We start from the raw sequence: 25,244 nt of genomic DNA, 5'->3' as shown, positions 1-25,244 counted from the left end.
ACCGGGGGGAGTGGGGCAAAGAAGGAGGCTGCTATATTTGTGGGTGAAGCTGACCCTCCCCCGCTGACCATAGTCCCGGCTCCCGCTCTAGGTGACACTCGAGCCGGGCGGACCCCACAGCGCGCCACTACTAGCGCCCTCCTCCTCCCCTGGTCGCGGGCTCGCCGCGCCTCCATTAGGACCTGCGCCACTGCGCAGGCAGGAGGAGCGCACAAGATGGCGGCGGGCGCCGGGCGGGCCGCCCACGTGACCTAGAATCCGACTCCTTCTAGAGACATCTCTGCCGCGAGCGCGGGGGGGGGGCGGGCGGCGAGGCCGCTCTCGCGAGCACGCCGAACAAAAGGAGCGGGCGGCGGGGAGGGGGTCGCGATCTCGCGAGACCTCGTGGCTTTCCCCCCCCTTCCCCCCCCCCCTCCCGGCGGAGAGCCGGTCGGGTGAGGAGAGCTCAAACCTCGCGGTACCGCCAGCGAGGCCCGGGAGAGCCAGCGGGTGCCGCGCGGCCCCGGCGCCCCAAGTCTCGCGATAGTCCACAGCGCCCCTCAGCGTGGGCTGAGATGCGGGGGCGCACGTGGGTCTCGCGATAGCCCTTCCCCGCTACCCCGCCGGCGCAGCGCGGTAGGTTTAGTCTCGCGATAGCGCTGGGCAGGAGGCGGGGGGGAAGGGAGCTGCTCGGGCAGGGGCGGTAGCGTGCGCGCTGAAGTCAGCGCGCGCTGCCGGGCAGGCGGGGGGCGGGGACTCTATAAAGGCCGGGGCCGAGGCGGGGGGGCTCAGTCAGGAAAACGATTCGTGGTGAGCGAGCGGCAGCAGCGGCGAGTTCCCAGCCCGGCGAATCTGAATTTCTCGAGGCGGAGCGGGACACCCCGAGACGATCTCTCGTTATGAGTCATGTGGCGGTGGAAAATGCCCTCAGTCTAGACCAGCAGGTGAGGGACGGGCCCCGGAATGCGGGCCCGGGGCGGCGGGGGTGGCGGCGGCGCGGCAGGCCTCTCCGTTAACCGGAAGGCGGCGGACGGGTCGGGAGGAGAGGCGCGGAGGAGGGTGCGTGGGGCAGGGATGGCGAGAGGGACGGTCGAGATTCTTGGCATGAGACTTGCTTCGCTCTTCGGTCCCCGGAGGTTCCGTCGTGGTTTCCCCTCCCGTTTTCCCCCTCCCCTTTTTTTTTGCTCGCCGGCACCTCCACCCTTCACCCCTCCGTGCTTCCCCTCCCCCCACCGCGGCCCTATTGTGGCGTGTTCGGTTGTTGCGCAGTTACCGTCGTGAGGCGGCGCCGGGTTTCCTCCTGCGGGGGCGCGCTATCGCCGCGGCGGGGAGAGGGTTGGGGAGGGGGGGCGCGGGAAGCACGGCGCCAACGCTGCCGCCTTAGCTGGGATCTGTGCTTGCCACTGCTGCCTCCTCGCCACGCTCCAGGCCCGGCTTTTGTGTGACGGCGAGCAACGATGGTAACGTTGGCGGCCGGGACCCCTGGTGGCGGAGGCGGGAAACGGCCCCGCGGCGTGGGGGGTGGGGGGGAGGCAGGGAGAAAGACACGATAAATGGCGGCCATTGTGCCTCTGACGGGGCGAGGCGGGGGGTGGGGGAGGACGGCGCTTTGTGTTGGCGCCCCCTTCCCCGGGGAGGGGGCGCTGGCGGCTGCCTTTGTTCGAGCTGCGTCAGCAGAGCCCGGCAGTGGCCTTTCCCGCTCTTTCTCCGCTGCCGGTGGGCCCCGGTGACGCAGTTGGGCCTGGATGAGGAGCGCCTCAGCCGCCACGGTGTGTCCCGGCGGCTCCCGCGCCCGCGATGTTGTTCTTTCCCCGCCCCCCCCTCTTCTGCTCACTACGTCGTCGTCGTTTCCCCCCCCCCCGGCTCTGCTGGGCGGAGTCAGGCGCAGGCCCCGGCCCAGTGTGGAGGGGATAGATGGTTATCTAATCCCTTGGAGAAGGGCGGGGGCGGGAAGGGGCCCCTGTGTGTAGCGTGACCCAGGGCGGGCGGCTGGCTTGGCAGGGCAGCGCTCGTCCTCGCGGCTTGTGGGCTTCGGGCGTCCGTTGTTCTGGAGTCTTCGGCGAAGTAGGTCAGGGAGCCGGTCCTTCCCCCCCCCCCCCCCCCCCCCCCCCCCGCCCCGGTTCTCCTCATCTTCCCCCCCCCAGCCCCCCTCGAGGTAGCACGTGACGGGGGCCGGCTGCCGGATTAGCTGGGCGGCTGCGGCTGCTCCCTGCTCGCCGAAAATCCCAACCCGCAGTGCCGGCTGCGCCGCCGCACTGAGATGGCGGCCGCGCCGGGCTTCGTCGCTGCGCCATCTCCGAGATGAGATTTTGGCAAGCGCTGGTGGAGACGATGGGGGTCCAGTGCGAGAAGACTTATGCATCACTTCTGTTGACTGGTCCTGGAGAGCCACTTTTAGCTAGTAGAGAGTCTCTGTTTTTGTTTACTGTTCAAATAAGAATGATTCTTTAGTGTCATGTTGATGCTTGGATCAACTAAAGAGATCAGTTTTTAAGTAGTAGCTTTAAAGAGGATGATACGAGGCCTGCCATGGGAGGATTTTTCAACAATCTTGAGTGTCCTAAATGGCAGCACACACAATTGAACATATAGAAGGATAGCGCATTGGGATCCTTGCTTTGGATTGATTCAGGTCATCTTGGAAGACACTTTTGTGTAGTTGGTCTTGCATAAAATTTAATTGTATTTAAATATGTCTTGTTATTCCCAAATAATTTTCTAATCTTGCCGTGCGGGCAAACAGCTGTAATAAGGTGGTGTTTAAGCTTTGTGAGTTGCCCACTGCCTTCTGCTGAAATCAGTCCATATTGTGGTTGACCTAAAACATTTGATTACACGCTGGTGCTGGAACTGAAATACCTTTTGGTAGACTTTACTGGGAGACAGATGCTGTAAATGAAGTTTTAGAAAAGCAAACCAAAAATTGTATTTGACAAAGTAGGTGTAGGAAGAAGTCACTTGATGTTTTGTGAGCAGTAGCTGCCTCAAACATGAAGTCTGTAATGTCTCAATAGTGTTAATGCAGTGTAAAGAAAAAGCTCAGTCTCTGGAAGTGAAGTGCCCAACTGAATTGGTATTACTTGGGCTGTAGTCTCTGTAGACCCAAAAAAACCCATAAATTGCTATTGATATCAATCAGAATGCATTTGAGTGGACTGAAAGACTATTTTAAATGGCTGTTTAGCTTTCATATACTGTGTGAAGCAGAATTCTGTGGTATTTGATTTGGTGGCTGTAAGATATTCTTCTGGCCTTGCTGCATGTGTGGTGCATTTTTATTGGTGGATATGAAGACACTTGAAGATGGTATGGCCTTGAGTGCTAACTAGGGTTTTGGTTAATTTTCCTTTACAGGAGATGTAACTGACACTATAAAGAAATTCCTTCGCAGCAATAATTTGTTGGAACGCTGCTTGCTCTTGATAAGCAAAGGGCTTTTTGTATCTTAGCATAAATTCATGATACAACATGTTGATACTTGTTCTATTTCTTCTAGTTTTCTGGTCTAGACTTGAATTCCTCAGACTCTCAGAGTGAAGGAAGCTCTTCAAGCAGTAAGTACATGCAAGTTCTCAAGCTTACAAAAGCAGTTTTAGAAATAAGAGTTTGTAGCTGTGAAAAGTAATTCTGAAGCAAAGATGCACAAAGGCTGATGGGGAAATCGAGGAGGTTGTGCTAGTTATGCCTGCTTTTGAAATGGTGTATACTTGAGGTAGGAACACTTAATTTAGCAGTGATATGGCATGTATAAATTTCTTAAGACTAATGAGAGAACTTAGTGCTCCAGTTTTGTCCCAGATTTTTGTGCGTCTAGTCAAACAGCTGAGGCCACTGATTGCGGTGTAGTAATGTGATGATCTGTCTTCTCAAAAGCAATCCAGCTAGAATTGGAATGTTTGAAGGTGTAAGTTTTAACAGTTAACTGTACTAATCCTAATTAATTGAGTAGAAACTGCATTCTCTGACATGCAAGGCTTGAGTATGTTAAGAAGAGGGGGGAATCTTCCAGGAATTCCCATTCAGATTGTGTCTGGTACATTCTGATTCATGTTGCTTAGCAGACAGATGCTTCTGGATTGTAAATGAAGAGCACTATTCAGAGGCAATTACATGTGGCTTCTCGTTTGATCTGAGCTGAACTGATGGGGATGGTTGAATTTAAGGGGAAGGAAAAGTACTGGTGCTAATAATACTGTGAGTGCCAGTACTTGAATGACACAGTGAAAATCTGTAGCTGCTCAAATATCTGGCACAAGGTTAAGCCTTAATGAGTTCTAGGAAGACAGGCTTTCATCACAGACACTGTAACATCCATAAAGGCATGTATATCTTGGTTCAAAGAAACAGCAAGACATCTGCTTGCCTCAAAAAAAAAAAAAAAGGCAGCTAGTTAAATGGGTATGCAAGAACTTAATCTTCACTGCATTGGTCCTCTGAGAGGATGTTGAGTGCTGTATTAAAGGACTCTTGTTTAAAGATGCTGTTAAGAAGCCTTAAAGCTTGTGAGGCTGACGACTTTTTTCTAACCAAAAGCTAGTATCTCAAAAAGTGCGAACTCTGCAATCTTGTAACACGACCTCTTTTTTTTTGTACTTCAGAAGGCCGATACATTCCTCCTCACTTGCGGAACAGGGAAGCCTCAAAACAGGGTATGTATGAGAAATACAGTGGCAAGACTTGTAACTAGTTCTTGGCCTACTTCTGAATCTCTGGGAACAGACTGTTAAAGGCTTTGACAGTACTGTTAAAGGTGATAAAACAGACTGCTTTGACTATTCTGTGCAAAACACTGCAACTTAAATTGCAACTTAAAGCAACTTCTGCTCCTAGTGTACTATTCTTTGTTCCTTCACCAGGTTATAGTCTAAGCTCAAGTTCGGTGTCTGACTGGTGAAATATCTTCTATATCACGTTAAGTGATTAACTGTGACTGAAGCAAGATAGAGTATACCATCTTGACTAGCTCTGTAATCTTGAGTATTCAGTTTTAATGGATTTTGGGAGTAGTACCAGTTTTCCTGCTAGTGACTGTAATGTGGAACTTGTAGTCACCAGTTTAATGTGAACAAATAGCACAGTTTCACTTTGTAAATGGATGTTTCACACAACTTGCTCTTAAGTAGGGAGCATAAGAAACAAAACAGTTACAGATGTCCTTGTTTAGCTTCTTGTAGTTTTTATAGAAGTCCACAAGAGTGCTTGCAGAAGGAAGTGTGGAACAATGGTGCATGAGACGTGAAATACGTGACCAGTGTTGGTCATATGTTTACACGGGGGGGTTATGCTGAGAAGTGGCCTTTATATCTTGCACTTAATTTTCTAAACAAAACATGATGAAGAAAAATTTTGTGGAGCTCTTCAGTGAAGTAAATGGTGATTTTTTATTTGTAAGATACAAAGATTGCAGATACGGCAGCATTATCATCATGTGTAATGGCTTGTGTAGATACAAGAGAAACATTTCCTCTTAACACCTACTGAAATATCTCATAGTACTTCAGGAGCTATGTAATTTTAAATTTGACTAGGTGAAAAATGCTCCGCTCAAGTTGTATGCAATTTGAAGAAACAGATCAGGCCAAGCTAGTGTGTTGTGTGTGTTTTTTTTTTTTTTTTAACCCTAAAAGAAGCATGGCCTAAAGCACCAAATCATGAACAGCCTGTTGTGAGACCTGAATGTTTTGGGAAAAATAAAGGGGCTGGTTGGCAGCTCAGTGCTCTTGAAGTTCCCGATCAAGTTAATGTCAAATGTGAGCAATCTTTCAAGAAATTGACTAGCTAACCCAGAAAGAAATATGCAGGTTTCTCAAAAGCAGGAAACAACTTAAAATTGGCTTGTGAACATTTTGCTGTTCATAGATTTCCTTTCCCTGTATGGTAATTTGTGCCAAGCTTAGTTTAATCTTTGGGGATACTGGATATGGAGGCATACTTTAGTCTTAACCTTGAGTTCATATCATGATGTGTTACGTATAGGACTATCACTGTTGTCTTTTCTGTGCAAGACCAGAGTTCAGACATTGCAGTGTACACATGATCATGCATGGCTTTTCTGGGGGCTTCAGGCTTCACCTTGCATAAAGGTAGACAAGTCATGAAACTTTTGACACATGGCTTGTTCAATTAATAGAACCTAGGCTGCCAACTTTCCTTGGTAAACCTAATGTTTCAAAACTTTCTTGAAACCTGTTTTGAGTACTGTATCACTAGACTCCTTGTGGCTCACTGTGACAAGGTTCACGATGGCTAAATGGAAAAGCTACGATTCCAGTTCAGGCACCCTACTGAGAAGCAAAGTGGATATCATCAGTACAGTGATGTAAAGCCGAGCTATTTTACAGTATGATTTGAAGTCTGTTACACAGTTGAACTTCCATAAAAGTAACATTTGCTTGTGTTATTCCGTTGTGTCAAAGCTATTCTGTATATTGGCTGCTTCTTGGAATCTTTAGCAACAGATTTTTTTAAGGTGTAATAGTAATAATTGGGTAATAGTGGTATTTGACCATGTAAAAAAACTCTTGATGCAGCCTTCAAAGTGTAGTAACATGATAAAATTTTTATTCATGTAAAAATCAGTGAAACTACTTGGTAGAACTGTATTTCAATAATCCAGTAGAATTGTCTTGCTCACATACGGTGACTGTATGGACTTCTGCGAAAGTGTTAATCAACTATTACTGCATCCAAAAACTTGAATAAAGAAAAGATTATTTGTTTCTCCTGTGTGGTGTTCCCTTAGACATGCTTTAGAAACAAATAGTGTATTGTTTCTAGCTTGGGGTTCTCACTTTCCTATGTAGCTGATGACGATACAGTAATTCATAGACACTATTAAAGTTGCACAATGGACTTACTTGCAGCTAAGTAAGAAATTGCTTAAGGCAGTGGACTTAATACTTCAAAAATAGCTGTTCTTTGTGTTCATGAAGAGCTGAGCATCTTCATGATTTCAGTAGGTATTGCCAGGGGATGTGCGCTAAGGGATCTAGAGTATTTCTGCTTGAACTCCTACAGTGCTTTCTTCAGCTTTCTCTTCCCATATGCTTGTAGATCTGTCCTTATTGTAATACTGATGTGTTAGCTTTGTACATAGGGATGAGACAGTGCAGAACTGCAGGAAACAAGAGCATGCATAAAAATATGTCCTTAGGTTACTTAGTGGTGGTTCTGTTTTTCAGCTGTCGAAGTTACAGTATATGGAGCTCAGTACGCAGGGCTGTCTGGTCTAAAGTGTCTTGCTTCCGTGAGCTGGACTTGATGACACTAAAGCTAGTTGTCATGTCATTTTCTTGTTAAACTTCCTGGAAGCTGCTCTTGGATATTTCAAGTCTAATCTGTTCTATAGTAGATCAAGGAGTACATGTTAAAACTTACCTTAAGGGTCTTTCCTAACCAAAAGGATTCTATGATTCTATTTTTCCCATCTGTAAAAAAAAAAAAAAAAAAAACCAAAACAGGTGATTACTGCTGCATGTGGCGGCTTTTCAAGTGAGCTGACAATAATTGGTGTTAGAGCATTATAAAATGCGAATTAAAATGCTGACTGAGGAGAAGCATTGACAATTCTACGAGTCTTCACAGGTCCTGGAACTACAGAATTGTTCTGGAAGTTCATTAACTTACTGAACTCCAAACTTACCCCTCTGAGAAATATGTGCTGGATGGAATCTATACAGGTTTTTACTTAAAGGCTTGATGTTTCAAGGAATTTCCTGACAATTCTTGTGCAGTCTCATCATTCTCTTCACTTTAGAGAAGTCAGTCTGTGGTCTGTTACGGTTTGTCTCAGTGTATTTGCTTTTGATTTGCCATGTGTTGTTCTAAGTCATGATGATGTCTCCTGCTAGCTGGTTACTTAGAATTGGCTTGTACAGCCTGGACCTCTGTTGCTCTGTGCTGATCCACAAGTAAAATCAAACTAGGAATATCAGATTGAAAGTGGACTTAAAGGCCCTAATTGTCAAGCAGGGTATGTATATGTATTTGTTAAAGACTTGGTCTAGAAGCTGTCGCACTACCTTAAAGAAAAATAGGGCAAGGTACCAGCTTCAGAAACTAGTGTAGTAACAAGCTAGATGCATGAGCTTACTTTGTATGCTGTTTGGCTTATAAAATACTGACTCCTTTCTGGAACTTTTCAGACTCGGTAGAAGATCCTAATGTAGTACAGAGTCAGCCCAGTTTTTTCACTAATGAGAACTACATCTGTATCTTCCTGAAGATGGCTCTCAGCACCACTGCTGTTAGATCTCTTGGCAGGATGATGTGCCCCAGTATTTTTAGTGTGGTTTGAAAGCTACTCATACTAAAATCTGGATTTAGATGCCTTCTAAACAAGCTACAAATAACTTTCTCATGCGTTAATGAAGTGATTATGGTATTCCTGATCTTCTGTCAGAATTCTTTCTGTGTGCAGTTAACTTTATCCCTAAGGACTAAAGTTACTTCTTGAAGCACTTTGGAGGTCTTGAAGCATTCCGTGATCTTGTGTGCTAATAAACTTCATGCATGGATTATTTTTGCTGTTTACTTAGTTAGCCAGACCAAATGAGTTATAGTTATCACACTGGTTTTTAAAGTTCCCTTGTGACTAGCACATGTCTGGATTCTGGGGAGGAGAACTTCTTACTTTAGGAAACGTGAGGAGGAAGGGGAATGACATTCTGCAGAGGACATCTAACAAGGTAGAGTAATTGTTGTAGCAAAGCTTTTTCAGAGACAGAGGGCCTAGAACAACCTCTTTCTTTGGGGTGATTCTGTTTTGTTGTTGCTTTTATTGTCTGGTGCATAGGTCTTGACTGGTTTTGTGCTGTGGAGCTGGCGAAAGCATGCTCACTAATAGTGGCATTATTTGTTTATCTGTTTAATTATTTTACTTATTCTCTGTCAGAATCCCGTAGCTGAGACTGTTTGGGTCATATTTTCAAACTTCTGAAGGTTGGAACTCTGAATCAGAATTTGTAAGTTCTTAGTCTAGTACCAAAGCACTGTTTCATGATCTGTGTTTCTGCCTACCTCCCAACCCTGGTAGCTGGATAGAAATGAGACTTTTTATGTCCTGGGGTTGCCAAGCTGATGTACTTTCTATTCTACTTGATCCCTTTTCTTTGATACAACATACCTAAATAGCCATCTACTGTAGGTAGGTGTAAAAGTGCTGTGGAAAAATTCGATGTGGTAATTCATTGTGAAGAACTCAATATTCCTTATTTCTGCATGGTCTTATGAATTTGTCTTAGTCTGTGTAGATCAGATTGCTCTGTGTACTTGCAGTATGACAAAACATTCTAACTTCTGTATGGATTTCTAATGCAAGGGCTAATAACATTTATTGATCTCCACCAGAGGCCTTGTTTACCTCACAAAAATTAAATGCATCGTCAAGGATTCGTGTTCAAGTCTGAGAGATAATGTAGACTTGGCAAGACTTAGCGTCTTAATGTTTCTTCTGATACTTGTCTTTCCAGAGTAGGCAACTTAAATATTAGCACTAAGGCAAGTGCAGTGTTTTAAAAAATAACATGCTTGTACATTAGTGGAGGGGTTTCAGCAAGTTTGATAGATAATAAGAAATGTTTAGTCCCTATTTGAATAAGTCTTAACATCTGTACATCTTCTGTTTTTAAAGGACTGCCTCCCTTTCAATCCTGTAGACCTTACCGGACAGAACTAATCTTTTTCTTGTAAAAACCTAGGTCATATAATGCATTGCTAAAATGTCTTTCTCTACTAGGTTTTGATAGTGGTGGCTGGAGTTCTAGCAGAGACAAAGATGCATACAGCAGCTTTGGTGCACGGTCTGACCGTGGAGCAAAACCAAGCTTCTTTGACCGTGGAAGTGGATCAAGAGGAGGAAGGCAAGTAGTTACTTGTCTGGGTGGTGCATACAAAGTCTACCTCAGTTCTAGTAGTGCGCCTGTAATCTTGATGTTAAAATTAGAGTTCTAGGTGTGAACAACAGGATAAAGTAGGAGGAACCTGGGAGGGGAGGAGAGAGTGAGAGAACTTTGCTTTTAAAGTTACATGAGTTCAAGGATAGGAAACTTGCATGCGTTGAAAAATGTGCCCTGCAGTCCACCACCAGCCACTCACTGCAGCTATAATGACTTGCTGACTTAACCATTTCATCAAAAAAGTGCTAAATGGTGGCTACTTCCAGAGAAATCATGAAGAGCTGTTTGGAGCACATACAATACATCAAAACAGGCTTAATTTCAATATTTTTTTCCTTGTTTAAAAAGTGTAGTTAATAAAACTGGGTGAGACTCTTGCAGGTTCTGTACCTTGCTTGATCAGTCTTAAGACACATCATGCGTTGTATGCGCAAGTGTGGTGAGAGTGACCTTTATCGACTAGTAAAGCTGACGCTAGTCCTGTATCCAGACTTTTCTCAAACACGATTTACCAGACCAAAAACTAAACAGTTGAGGTAAGGACTTTTTCCACCTTTTTTTCCAAGTCAGTAATACAGGTGAGCTCCCTCTTTATAAAATAATACTGTGACATGTAATTGAGGTGTTTAGTTTGGTCACGTATGGTGGGGGAATAAAGGAACAAATTACAGCACTTGAGGGTTTTGTCTGGATGTGGGATACCTACATGTGAGGCACAGAGAAGGGGTGAGGGGGAGTAACAAACAATATCTCCTGAGACAGTTTTAAGTGGAACCCCCTAAAAAAATGGCAAAAGACTGAGCAACTTGAATTGCATCTCGGCTGGCAGATGACTGATTTTTTTTTTTACATGTTACACTTAACCAAATAAAAATTTTGATACAAGCTTCAGTGTGTTAAGTTATACGGAGCTGTGAAATCTTGACAAACTCTCCTGTTTATGACACAGAATAACATGACCTAGCGTGATGGCTGGGACTAAACTCATTTCAGTTTGTAGGTCAAGAAGCAAGTACAGATAATACGATGACTTCGAGTTGTTATACAGTTGTATATGTAATACACAGAGCATACACTACTAGGTTATTATAGCTTTAATTTAGCATGTCAAAAAATGCTGTTGCCCAGGAGTGGTGGCCTGATATTCTTGCTGTATTTAGATATGAAGAGCGTGGAAGAGGTAGCGACTATGATAGGAGTGGCTTTGGTAGATTTGACCGTGGTGGGAATAGCCGCTGGTGTGACAAATCAGATGAAGATGACTGGTCAAAGCCTCTTCCCCCAAGTGAACGCCTGGAACAGTAAGTAATGGGATAGTGTAAATTCACGTGACGGGGTCAGTTGATATGTCTGGCAAGTAAAATACATTCTCTTCTGTTTTTAGAGAGCTCTTTTCAGGAAGCAATACTGGCATTAACTTTGAGAAATATGATGATATTCCTGTTGAAGCAACAGGCAGCAACTGTCCTCCACATATTGAAAGTGTAAGTTTTCTTTAAATACGGTTTGCTAATGTATCTAATAGTGATTACTTTGCACATGAAACTTGATGTCATGCTGTCATGACATGTAAGCTTAGGGAGGAAAGCAAACACCTGTTTTGCCTTTGTATAGCTAAGCTGTTTTGCAGAGGAGGGTTGCATTTGATGAACTTAAGACACAGCAGAAGTTGTGTAGGCTTGTTAACACGTAAAGCTCACTTTGAACTATGTGACTTGTCTTTAAACAGTAAACGTAAAGAAGTAGAAGTGCTTGGAGGTGCTGGTTTGTTGGAGCAACTGCTTAAGCATAGGCATTGTGTCGTGCTAAGTAAGCGTAGTATGCTAGCGTCTGGATTTGAGGCTTGGCTCGCTTTTTAAGAATAACTGACTGGACTAAGTAGATAACAGACTCTGCAACTAACTCCTGAGATCTGTAAACTTAATAGGCAAGCTCTATAGGAAGAGATTAAACAAAATCTACTTCACAAATTACTTCTTGGAGAGCAGGATACCCATCTTATTCGTTTTAAATATCTTACAGTTCAGTGATGTTGACATGGGAGAAATTATTATGGGAAACATTGAGCTCACACGCTACACCCGTCCCACTCCAGTCCAGAAACACGCAATACCTATTATTAAAGAAAAAAGAGACTTGATGGCCTGTGCTCAGACAGGTAAGTGAGTAACTCTTCACTGCTTTGTGTCTTTCAATACAAGACATGTATTCCTCAAGCTGTGGGTAGGAGGTCCGTAAGGTAGTACAACTTTCTGTTCAGAGCATACTGAAATACCAGCAGTGCTGGAAATTGATTAGCTTTAGAGTTGTGCAACTGCTTTAGATGTAGCTTGGCTGGCTTTACTGTGTTTGTCTTCAGAGAAATGTTCATGGCTTAAATAACACTCGCTGAGGGTTTTGTGGTGTTGAGTGATGTCTTTAGTAGGTAACCTCTACTGTGTGAGGAGTGCATGCTGATGGCATAGGTAGTATCCGTATACTAGTGCAGAAGTTACTGGGAATATACTAGTGACACAGGATTAGTTCTGTAGTCGTGAAAGTAACTATTAATAATACTGAATTGTGTCCTAATAGGGTCTGGGAAAACAGCTGCATTTCTTCTACCAATACTGAGCCAGATCTATGCAGATGGCCCTGGTGATGCCTTGAGAGCTATGAAGGTAAGTATTAAAATACCCAGTCCTGAAAAACCTATGACCAATGTGTGTGTTTGCCCCATATGCTGACGTTTGCTACTGAACACAATAGCTGGGCTTAAATGTCATCTGTATTTTGGGTATGATGGGCAAGCTTCTCAACTTCTAGGAGACTTTAGCTATTGCCCTTGAAAAAATGCAGGCTGTGGAATATTTTTTTTCGTACCCTAAAGAGTTGATACGTGTAACTGTCTAGAGAAAAGATTGTTTATGCGTGTTTTTGTTGCATAAACTTCAAAGATGCTTCCCTTGCTACAAAAAACCTGCTTACTAGTCACACATCTGTTGTAGTGACTTTAGGATACGAAGTAACAAGTTTTATGACTATTTTTTTGCTGCTTAAGTTATGGATGGCAGTGCAGGTTGTAACAGCCAAGCTTATGCAGCTAAGTTGCTGTTAACATATTATCCAACAGCTGGATCTTGGGTACTGTAGTAGAGCAGAGTCTACAGATGCAGTGCTTAAACAAGTTGGCTCTCAGCCATGCATTTTCTTTCTTGTTAAGACAGACTTCGTGACCTGTCTGCCTGTGGTAGCTGTTTTAATTCCCCTCATATTTGGAGTACTCATTCCAAGTATTTTTTTTTTTTTTTTTTCCTTCAGGAGAATGGGAGGTATGGGCGCCGTAAGCAATATCCAATCTCACTGGTCTTGGCTCCCACTAGAGAACTGGCTGTGCAGATCTATGAGGAAGCCAGAAAGGTATATCTAGAAGTTCATCATTATAAAATAGTTTAAGTATAGTTTTTCTGAGAGCTAACTTACTTTGTTTTACAGTTTGCATACCGTTCTAGAGTTCGTCCCTGTGTTGTATACGGTGGTGCAGACATTGGTCAGCAGATACGTGACTTAGAACGTGGATGTCACTTGCTTGTAGCAACTCCAGGACGACTGGTTGATATGATGGAGAGGGGAAAGATTGGACTGGATTTCTGCAAGTAAGTCCAGTGTTCTTGTCCATATACTAATGACTTGACAACTAGAAACTATGTTTTAAAGTGAGATCTAGAGTTAATGACACTTAAGTTCTAGCTTTCAAACTGTGTAAACGTCTAGTTGAGAACTTACAGTTCAGTGTCTGTGCTGGGTTACAGCTTAAAGAAAAAAGCTCTGAAGAATAACCTTCTTTTATTACTATTTAGGTACCTTGTGCTTGATGAAGCTGACAGAATGCTTGATATGGGGTTTGAACCTCAAATTCGTCGTATTGTTGAACAAGATACTATGCCACGAAAGGGGGTTCGCCATACCATGATGTTCAGTGCTACTTTCCCCAAGGAAATCCAGGTACTTCACAAAAGTTCAAGTATTGTAACAGTTCATGAGCCCAAATTGCATCTGTGGAATGGGGGAAAAAATACTGTTGATTTTTTTTTTTTTTTCCTCCCCCCCCTATTTAGATGCTTGCTCGTGACTTCCTTGATGAATACATCTTTCTGGCTGTTGGCAGAGTAGGTTCTACATCTGAGAATATCACACAGAAAGTAGTATGGGTGGAGGAATCAGACAAACGATCATTTCTGCTTGACCTCCTAAATGCCACAGGTAAAGACCACTTTCAGATAAGCAAATAAGGCAAAATTCAGATGAGGCAAATGTGATGACTCAAGTAACACCCTTTCATTCACCTACTCAACAGAAGTTCTTATTTCCTTAACATGCAGTACATGTATTCCACTGACTAAATGTCAGTTTTAAGTTGATGTTAGCTCCTCTAGTAATACAAAATGGGAAGGGAGGTCTCCAGTGTCTTCAGTTTAGAATAAACAAGAGCAGGGAACTGAAACTGCCTTTTACCAGGTGGTGGAGCCACGTATTTGTGCAGCTTTTCTTCTGCTAACCTGTGCTTTAATTATTGTTAGGCAAGGATTCCTTGACTCTGGTGTTTGTGGAAACTAAAAAGGGTGCAGATGCTCTTGAGGACTTCCTGTACCATGAAGGATATGCCTGTACAAGTATACATGGAGATCGCTCTCAGAGAGACAGAGAGGAAGCACTGCACCAGTTCCGTTCGGGCAAGAGCCCAATTCTTGTTGCCACAGCAGTAAGTGAAATCTGTGAAGTTTGAGCCAGTAAGCATATTACTTGGTCTGTGGAATTTTACTAAAATTTGATTTAATCCTGTAACCACTAGGTAGCAGCACGGGGGCTGGATATCTCAAATGTAAAGCACGTCATAAACTTTGACTTGCCAAGTGACATTGAAGAGTATGTACATCGTATTGGTCGTACAGGTCGAGTAGGAAACCTTGGTAAGTATGATGTAGAATTTTCGTAGATGGCACTTCATACCCAAGTTGATAGATGGTAGTATTGACTAAGTAGCAAATTGCAGCTAAGTACTTGAGAAAGCCCATGTGCTGCCTTCTGTGACCAGAAGCTGGTCACTGCTGTCTAGCCAGCGTGGAAAGCAACCAGTTCCTTTAGCTTAGTACATTTGTTGCTATTAAAAAGCTCTGATACCACATGTAAGCTTGGTACCTTCTGTGTCTGTCAGTAAACAGCCAGGGGTTTTGTGACTAGCTGTCATGGAATAATGGTATTAAACAGCTTTCTTTGGGTAATTCTAGTGTTCTCAAGCTTGGCTATAAAGCAGCTGTGCCAAGTACAGTATCAGATTCAAGTGGAGTGTGGAATGGGTTTTAGTGCTGTAGTGTATTTGCTTTGTGTGAGGCTAAAACTGTTTATTTTAGGTCTTGCCACCTCATTCTTCAATGAGAGGAACATAAACATCACCAAGGACTTACTTGATCTTCTTGTTGAGGCTAAGCAAGAAGTACCATCTTGGCTGGAAAACATGGCTTATGAACAGCATCACAAAGGAGGCGGCAGCCGTGGGCGATCTAAGAGGTAATGGTCATAACTTCGGTTAATCCATTGTGAGAGGCAGTTCTGTGCTTGTTTTTAGTCTAAAAATAGGGTTGGAGGAAGACAAACCAGTGCAGTATAAACTGAGTTAAGTACATCAGAAGGTGACTGCTTAATATCTGGTTTTGTTCTATCTTACCATAAGGCAATTAACCCGTAAGACTTCTCTCCTTAAGCAGACAACTAGATAGGGCTGAGGTAGAATGACATCTAGCAAAAACGGCTCTAGAACTCTGAAAGAACTTACAAAACACGTACTAGAAATGCATACCTGCATGTGCCAGAGATGTACCTTAAGCGGCTGTTTTGATGCTTAGGAGAAGGTAACAGGATAAAATGGGAAATATGTGAGAGTTAGACTGCAGGGGTGAGGTCACTTGTAAAATAGTTTCACTATGGAAACCTAAAATGTTTTATAAGCTGGTAGTACAAAGCTGTGTTTAATGGCTTAAAGGGGTGGGAGGAGAAACAACCCTTCCTCTTACTGTAGTTAACATGATAGGGCCACGTGAATTCTAGTTGTTTGGCTTTTTCTTCAGAAGTATGGTTGTAAAATGGTCATCCTCTTAATACAATATGAAGGGTGGTCATAAATGCATTGCTTAACACTAAGATAGGTTTGGAAATTCTGTGGAGCAGTGGTCGTACTGGTTCAAATCTTACCAGGACCTGAGAAAGCAATTCTTAGTGTAACATGGCAAGTTCAACACAACCCCCTGCTTGAATAGTTAATTTTCCTTTGCTATCTTGAATGCCCTTCTTGGATAGCATTAGGATGCTTATAAAGTGTGCTCAGCTCAACGCTTCTACTGGTTGTTGGCTGGCTGTAGTTGGTAACCAGAGTTAAAGAAATCCAGTACTTGAATCTCAGTGTCTGCAGTGCTTAAAGTACCACTGACGTTACTTATGTTTCCTTCCTTTATACAGCAGTAGGTTCAGTGGAGGGTTTGGTGCCAGAGACTATCGAACAAGTAGCGGTTCTGGCAGCAGTAGCTTTAGTAGCAGTCGCTCAACCAGCAGCCGCAGTGGAGGAAGTGGCAGCAGAGGATTTGGAGGTAAGAACCTGGGGAGGCAGTGCTGGCAAATACAAAACCAAATCTAAAATGCTTGCTATAGTGAAACTTCTGGAGGTAATGTTTAAATACAAGGTCAGCTGGTGCTTGTTATGCAGTCTCAGCATCCTTCTTGGGTCTAGGCTAGTATAAGTTACCTGTCTTTGGTTTGATGCTACCTATCTTTCCAGCATTTTAGCTTAATGCGTGCATTTGGCAGTACTTTTGGGTGGGTTTCCTTTAACAGATAGTAGGCATCTTGTCTGTGCCCTGGGCTGTTTTCTTGTTGTGAAGGTGTAAGGCTTTAGCGGGTTAATTAAGCATCACTTTCTCTTGCCTTTCATAGGTGGTGGTTATGGAGGCTTCTACAACAGTGATGGATATGGAGGAAACTATAACTCCCAGGGGGTTGACTGGTGGGGCAACTGAATCTGCTTGCAGCAGATATCCTACCAAGCAAGCTAATATGGAAACCACATGTAACTTAGCCAGACTATACCTTGTGTAGCTTCAAGAACTCGCAGTACATTACCAGCTGTGATTCTCCACTGAAATTTTTTTTAAGGGAGCTCAAGGTCACAAGATGGAAATAAAGGAACAAGTAGCCCTATCTCGAAGGTGGTTTTGAAGACTCTATTGCTGTAGTCAGGATTAACTCCCCTCCCACCCATCCCCACCCAGAAACTGCATTTATAATTTTGTGACTGAGGATCATTTGTTTGTTAATGTACTGTGCCTTTAACTTTAGACAACTTTTATTTTGATGTCCTGTTGGCTCAGTAATGCTCAAGATATCAATTGTTTTGACAAAATAAAAATTACTGAACTTGGGCTAAAATCAAACCTTGGCACACAGGTGTGATACAACTTAAACAGGAATCACTGATTCATCCATAATATTACAAAGAAAAACTTATGCGGTAGCCTGCATTAGGGCTTTTGGTATTTGCAGATTTGAAAAATAAAACATCTTGAAGCATATCAATGCAATTAGTTTCTAATGTGGCAAAACTGTACTAAGTTAAAGTTCTGATTTGCTCACTCTATCCTGGATAGGTACTTAGAACCTGATAGCCTTTAATAAGCCATTCCAGTCATGATGAGATGATGCATGGATACATGCATACATTAAAAGCACTGTTTTTGAAGTTAATGCAAGTAAATACAGCAATTCCTTTTTCAATATTTAGGCAGATCATTAATGTGAGCTAGCCAAATGTGGGCAGAACATTACAGGGAACGTTTAAAGGTCTGATAACTTGAAATAGTTTTTAGGAGAATTCATCTATTTAGACTTTTTAAAAATGCCTGCCATATGAAATTGAAATGGTAGAATGGCTGACCATGGCAGTGATTGGCCCTCCTTAGGGGCCTGACTGAATTTTTGGTCTAATAACGCATGCTAGTGTTGATGTTTTTTGGTCAAGAGGGTATGAACAGGAAGAATTATGCAGCAGGCTTTATTTTAATGCAGATTCACATTACTCTGTTCAAGCTGCGTGGAGATGTTAAACTGGCTTACTGTAGACTTTGTAAAATGGCTCCAGAAGAGTAACAAACTTGAGATCACAGAGGTTGGAAATGTACATAAACTGCACAAGGTTTCAATTCTGCTATTAAAGTGCAGTTTTAGTCAGTTTTAGTTGCATAGGTTTCCATTGTATTTATAGTCTGTTTATGCTAAATCTGGCCAAAGATGAGTATTGTCCACCAGAAAAAAGCCTCTGCCACCTGGAATTTCCGCGCTAACTTTGCGGCCAGAGCAGTTAACAACCAATCTACGGTGGCATGGGGAAAACGGCAAAAATCTCCTAAAGTGCAATAGATTTTTTCAAGTGTATTGTGCCTTGTTCTAAAACTTTTATTAAGTAGGTGCACTTGACAGTATTGAGGTCATTTGTTATGGTGCTATTTCAAGTCTAGGTTTAGGCCCTTGTACATTTTGCCCATAACTTTTTACAGAATACTTCTTTTATTGCACATTCAGAGAATTTTATATATGTCTTGTGTGCTTGTCCTTAACTTCCAATCTTATTTTGTCTCTTGGAGATTTGAACGCAGCTTGTTTAAGGAGAAGGAAATAGATTCTAAAACTTATTATTTGGGACCATGGGAATGATAGCTGGGAAGAAAAATATTTGCACACGACAGATTTCTAGATACTTTTTGCTGCTAGTTTTGTGTAATATTTATTGACATTTTTGACAAATATTTATTTTTGTAAGCCTAAAAGTGATTCTTTGAAAGTTTAAAGAAACTTGACCAAAAGACAGTACAAAAACACTGGCACTTGAATGTTGAATGTCACCGTATGCGTGAAATTATATATTTCGGGGTAGTGTGAGCTTTTAATGTTTAAGTCATATTAAACTCTTAAGTCAAATTAAGCAGACCCGGCATTGGCAGTGTAGCCATAACTTTCTGATAGCAAAACAAAAATTGGCAACTTTAAAATTAAACATGCCAAGGTTTTGATACACTTGTCTTAAGATATTAATGAAACACTTCTAAACACTGATGTGAAGTGTCCAGATTCTCAGATGTTTGTTGCGTGAGTTTTGTTTAGTTGTGTGGGTTTTTTTTTTTTTCAGTGAATGTCTGGCACATTGCAATCCTCAAACATGTGGTTATCTTTGTTGTATTGGCATAATCAGTGACTTGTGCATTTTAGCAAGTTTTATCAGCCAGCAATATTTTCAGTTCAGATACAAGGATTCAAAACAATATGCAAGAATGGATTTAAACTTGCTGAATGTGAAAATTGAACTTCAAGTCACTGTAGGTTTAGAATTGCTTATTGTATTAGTTTAGATGCTAGCACTGCATGTGCTGTGCATATTCTTGATTTTATTAAAATAAAAAAGTTGGAACTGCACAGTCTGCTCATTTGTGAAGCGTCACTCCTCTGGTTTACAAGATCTGTAGCCCAAGTAGTCTCATTCATGTGCAACTCTGGAAGCAGGTGGATCTAGTGTGGTACGCATCAGCGTGGTTATAAATGGCAACTAGGCTTAGGGCTATAGCTATAGCAACCTTAAAATAACCTGTGCCCCATAATGTTGAATACTTGGCCAATTTTTGTAGAGAAGCTAAGAGCAGAAGTGGGACAGATGAGGAGACTACCTTCGCTTTTTTTTTTCCTTAGGGGTACCAAGTTTGCTGTAGCAATGTAACTACAATTTATTGAAGTTGCACTCAGACTTGATTCCTCAGCCATTTAATGTTAAGGACTTCATCTCTCGGTTGTGCCTCTGAATTTAGCAAAGGTGCCTTGTAGTAGCTTTAATTTTGACGAAGGGTGCCTTGTAGTAGACAGCTTTAATTTTGACGTCTTAACTGTTGATTGTTTTCATTGAAAACAAGCATGTGCAATTCTGTGGGAAAAGTGCAGGACATACCCTCTTCCCTCTCCTCCTCCAAAAATGTGTGCACCCTCTTCTCCCCTGTTAGCAAATGTATACCCACATTCTAGTTTTGAATTAATTTTCTAAAACTAAGCAATGGGATTGGGCTGTAATTAGGCTGGAATGAGGCTAAGTACTGGAATATACAGGGGGATACAGTGGAAGGAATAGGTTCAGATGCTTCCAGTCTTATTTTTGAAGCTAGACGAAAGTCTTGCTTCATTTAGAAGACTGTGATATACAAGGAACCTGAGTTTAAAGTTCTGTGCTGAAATGACTAGAAAGAAGTGAATTCCCAGCGAGTAAGGGAGAGGGGGGGAAAGTAATGCCTGGGAACTCTTAACCCACAAAAGCATGATGCAGATGTGTATGGGTTGAGGACTGGTAAGGGTGTTAATGTGGACTTGCAATCCTGGATCCATACAGTGCACGTCTGTAAAAGGTATCTTCCCTGCTTGGTACACTGCCAGTCAGCAATGTGTATGGGCTTTGAAGAACTGTGGAAAGGAGGAAATCAGCATGCTTACCAGCATAGCATACTGGAGGATCTGGTTTGAGCACACTGACTGTGGACCACACTAAATTTACCCGCTTTAGACTTGCACTAACTATCAACCTCATCATGCAGGGCTTTGTGTTGTCATGCTATGTCCCTGGATGTGCAACATGCACTTAAAGTATCTTCTAAAGGCTCCTAACCTGGCTGTTTTCTTCCCCACTGTATATCACATAGCTAAAGTTGTAGAAGTACAGCACCACAGTTAAGAGAGAGTGAAGTGTTATGCACTGTGGAGGTGGCCCATGGGATCTGGAAGTCAAGCCTCGAGTTCAAAGGTTTGTACTTGATGCTTGAGGTTTGTTTTTGGCAAAGGCTGCTGCAAAAAGTGCATGTGTGGTAGAAGTCATTAGGCATCTGCAACCATAGGAGTGTGGTGAAGCAGCTCTTGGACAGACCTGTGAGCAACACTCTGGACCAGGGATGGTAATGGTAGTGGAGTAGTTAGTGTAAAGCAAGGGGAGCTCATGAGTACCAAGTGAGTGAAAGCTGAAGGAGGAAGTTGGTACTAATGTGTGGCAGAAATGCTTAGGAAGATCCTCCTTCATTGAGGCTAGAGGAAGCAATTTATCTCTGGTGCTATGAGGTTGGAACTAGGCTGCTGGGGAAATTGCAGCTATGAGGAGTGTTAGAATGCGTAAGGTGCTGTGGTAAGAGAAGCACAGAGCATGTTCCCACAGAGGTGGGCAGCATAATTTTTCATGTGATAAATGGGAAAAGACCTAGGAATTGGGTGGAGAAAACAAATACTAAATCATAAGGTAAAGAAAAGGGCTGTGAAGTCAAATGGTGCAAATGGTTACTGATTTGTCTTTGGCTGTGAAGCTGTGTTGTGTCAGGCCTTCAAAATGTGCAGTGAAGTCATTTATGCAGTAAATGGCTGCATTTGCCAATAGTGGCAGAGGTCATAGTAAAAAGGCTGTAGTAAAACCTACTCTTGTTTCTACCAGTGAGATTACTGTGACCTATGCAGATAGATAAGCAGTGGTCTTGGAACAACATCCGTTTGACTACAGTGACAAGGGCTGTGAGGGATTTAGATTCATGTCCTATTGTGGATTTTCATAAAGGTTGAGAGAGCAGTGGGGTTACTAGAGGGATTTTGTCACTGTTTTGTTAGGTGCAAGCATGAAATCTAGGCAATGATTGAATGGAGGAAAGATGACGCACAAGCAGGATACTGCTGAGGCTTTCACTGTGGCAAAGAGAAGTTGCACTGTATACCTCATCAAAACTGTGTGTAGCCTTCTGAGTTTGTGAATCCTCATCAAGTGCAGTGTTTGCTGTTGCTCATATTGATCAATGTGTTCCATGAAAATAATCTGCAGTTAGTTATTATAGTTACATTGAATTGCACATCTTAAGTGTTAGCTCTTATTCTTTGGAGGAGGGGAGCAAAGGACAAGTCTGTAGTTTCACTCCTACTTTACTGTGAGCTCTTCCACTTTAGTGAACGTGGCTAGATGTGTTGCACAAGCACACAAGCCAACCTCATGGGACAGTCATAACAGGATTATTTTTGAGGGGAAGAAGATTGCCAAGGCTGTAGAGATGACATAAAATATCGCATGAAACTATCTTTGTTACCACTTTGTGTCAGAAAACATACCCGTATGGATTCTACCTGTGGTTTTGCTGGCCTCCTAGTTGGTTGGCTGCTTCACTGAATCATTTGCCTTGTACATAGCATTGCTCATATGTAGCGCTCATGTAAATAGTCCTCAGAAGGTGATCTGTTTATTTATCCCCCCTTCACAGAAGTACTACTTACCAACTGAAGCAACTTGCTGATGGTTAACAAAGCAGGCATGGACCAGAGCCAAGATGAGGAAAAGCCTAAGTGGTGGTAGGGCATGTGTCCACTCATTGATCTACCATAATGCGGTCCTCTACTGCTACCCTTAGTTCTTTCTTGGCATGATTTAGGGAAGATCTGGAAAAGCTATCAGTGCTACGGATCCCTTAACTCTTGGCTGTCTGTTTAGGGTAAGGGTGGAAGGAAGTTCTGTTGTTGTAGTCATTAGGGGCACTGCATCATCTCTGCAGAGAGTTTTTGTAAGTAACTGAAATCCTGCTTTAAACTATGGTGTTATCAAGAATAGGTTTGCTCTTAGTCCTACCACGTCAGGGGAAATTTACCATGCGTATCATCTGATTTGTTAGCAAAAAATATTGCTGCTAAAGGAATTAACATTGTTCAAGTAGGTGTTCGGTATGTTCAGAGCAGAGGTTACACAGTGCTGAATCTGATTAATGATCTGTACAGGTTTCAGCACAGTGATAGTCTTAAATTACATATTTGGTGTGATGAAAACTTTGTTCCCACTGATGTTTTATACAAACTGGATTTCTCAGGTGAAGTGTTTATCATCAAGGGGCATACTCTGATAGGCTAGGACTGTAGGCTTTGCAGGGAAGGCTGAAGTACAGTCTGGACTTAATTGATACAAATCCGTTGGCTTTATATACTTACGATACTCAGTGCAGAAAATGCAGCAGTGTTGCTTCAAGGGGAGACTTGAGTACCAGAGTTTTTTCCATGGCTAAGGAATTTATCTAATCTCCTTCAGCTGATGACTCAGTGGGAAAGAAGTAGTGATAAATTTGAAGAGGAAACAGAATAAAACATTAGGCAAAGACACAAGGCATCTGTTCCCAGCTGTGCTGCTGGTCTGGGTTACCTGGGGCCAGTCACATTGTCATGCTGTTCTCCTTGTCTCTTGTTCATCCTGTCAGTGTAAGACTTGCTTTTTCAAGCAAGGACTGCAGTGCCCTATCCTATCTCATCTGTCATCTCACCTGGGACTTCCTAGTTTCTACTTAAAAACAATAATTCACAGGTAGATTCAGCTTAAAAAAAATAATCACTGCGCAATAAGAGCATGGGATGCCTTAGCATATTCCTTGATTATTCTACTGTATCAAGACAGGTAAATGAGATTTCCGATAGCATTTCTCAAGTAACTACTTTTGTGCTTCTTTCTAATCCAACTTGTTGGATTATTTAGTTGTTTATTTTGTTTTTTATATATTTTTTTTTTTTGGTAAACACTTGTTTCTTCTTGCAGTCAAAACAAACATTGCTTCTCATGGTGCTTGAGATCTCAGAGGTTCATGTGATTGAAAGCATTTCTCGTGAAGAAAGGGAAACAGATGCTTAGGGCTATTTACAAAGAAGGAACGGCCAGAAATTCAGTGGACCAGGAGTCGTCATTGAAGCTGTTTGTTAAATACCACTTGCATGCTGAGCTGAGTCAGAGATTAGATTCAGGTTATGGGAAGTGTTCTCTGAAAAAATGTAAAAACTTGAAAGCTGAGGGCTGGCTTACGGAAGCAGAGTACCTCATTGCTGATCTTTTCCAGCTCTCTCCTCTTCATCATTGTATGGAGAAGATATGCTAGGGGCTCTCTGGGTGAAAAGACTCTATATGTACTTATGTTATTTAAGGTGTGTGGGTCTAAGAATATAATGGGATCATGTACTTGAAAGCTTGCCTGAGTTTTCTAACTATATCAACTGGTCCAAAGAAGGATGTATCCTCTCCTCACTCCTTGAACAGCCGAGGAATCTGATAATTAGACCACTGTTAAATCACAATGTACTTTACGGACAAAATAGATTAGTTCCCACAGGGACTCAAGTACTTGCCTATTTTATGTGGAGAAATTAAAACAATGGGACCACAGCAACCACTACTGCGTCTGCAGTACTTCTCATGAGGAAGTCTCAGCATGCTTTAAGAAGGTCAACCTTGCCAGGAAACCGAGATACAAAGCAGTCAAGCAAGAGGCCAGTGGCTGAGTTAGAATCTGGAAGCTCAGCTCTCCTCCAAGAGAGTGACCCCATGTTGCTCTTGTGCAAACATCAACTTCCTTTCGTGATAACCTGGGGAGCTGGGAGCAGTGTGAGGCACTCTGTCTTAGCATGGGAACTAACACTTGGACTGCAGCCACTGTACTTGCCTTGGAAGTCATTGCTCTTAGTAGTAGCTCCCATAGGTGGTAGCTTACCATAAGAGAAGTCTTATGGTGGTCGTCAGGGTTTTAGGAGGTGTTTTCTGCTGCTACTGGTCTGGTCTTCAGTTTAGCACCAGAGGTGATGCACCCTTGCTTCCCTTGCTGTAAAATTCTGAGCTGTTCTTGAAGGAATTAATCATGACTTTGAAACACACTTGAAAGGAACCACTCGTGAAATGGAGGCAGGTTTCAGTGTATACTGCAGTACAAGGCAGTGTTCCCATAACTAGCAGCAAATAAAGAGTTGAACCTTGCAGTCCACTGCTGAATTTTCTGGCATTGGATTATGAATGTCTTAACAAGATGGAAGCATCAAGATACCTCTGGGTCCTTGATGTCTACTTGAGCAAGTGTGCTCAGAGAATGTCTACCTGATAACCAACACTGCCAGTCACTTTTCTGGGGCATTTGCTGACTCAGTGGAGACTCTTCCTAGGATGCACTAGAGGTCAAATTACTTCAAGCTTTTTAGTTCCAATACCAGAATCTCACTCTGGTGTAAGGAAAGGATCACACTGCATTGACCAATTCTTTTAACATTAAGAGTACAACTTTAGTTTAGAAATCTGATCATCTTTCTCAATTCAAGCTCACATGGATGGGCTGTAGACACCGTGTACAGGTTCACACCTACCTCAGGTTCAGTTCTGCAGCTGAAGGTATTGGATTGGAGGTAGAACTTGGAGCAATGGAAACCTTTAAGAGAAGGTTAGGTGAAGACTTGTCAAGAATTACATGAATATCCTAGTTCATGCTTAGGGACAAGGAATGAGTT

The 25,244-nt window shown here is 42.8% G+C and overlaps 1 protein-coding gene across 2 annotated transcripts; it reads left to right on the top strand.

Annotated features, from left to right (window-relative positions):
- Positions 1 to 744: 744 nt before the first annotated feature.
- Positions 745 to 19,367, top strand: DDX3X (DEAD-box helicase 3 X-linked). 2 transcript variants are annotated; one of them, XM_068395644.1, is made up of 17 exons: positions 745 to 923; positions 3,476 to 3,533; positions 4,578 to 4,628; positions 9,716 to 9,839; positions 11,036 to 11,176; positions 11,260 to 11,359; positions 11,898 to 12,033; positions 12,450 to 12,535; positions 13,176 to 13,274; positions 13,350 to 13,510; positions 13,715 to 13,859; positions 13,973 to 14,117; positions 14,435 to 14,616; positions 14,707 to 14,824; positions 15,266 to 15,422; positions 16,368 to 16,495; positions 16,839 to 19,367. In XM_068395644.1, the coding sequence occupies exons 1-17, from the start codon at positions 879 to 881 to the stop codon at positions 16,919 to 16,921; spliced, it is 1,959 nt and encodes a 652-aa protein (XP_068251745.1). In that variant the 5' UTR covers positions 745 to 878; the 3' UTR covers positions 16,922 to 19,367. The 2 variants fall into 2 exon arrangements, with proteins under 2 accessions (XP_068251745.1, XP_068251744.1); XM_068395643.1 differs by having other exon boundaries at positions 756 to 923; positions 16,371 to 16,495.
- Positions 19,368 to 25,244: the final 5,877 nt, after the last annotated feature.

Source organism: Nyctibius grandis, chromosome 2 (genome assembly GCF_013368605.1).
Source record: "Nyctibius grandis isolate bNycGra1 chromosome 2, bNycGra1.pri, whole genome shotgun sequence".
Taxonomy (NCBI): Eukaryota; Metazoa; Chordata; class Aves; order Nyctibiiformes; family Nyctibiidae; genus Nyctibius; species Nyctibius grandis.
The sequence above is the reverse complement of the archived record's forward strand: the minus strand, read 5'-3'. Positions and strand labels throughout refer to the sequence as shown.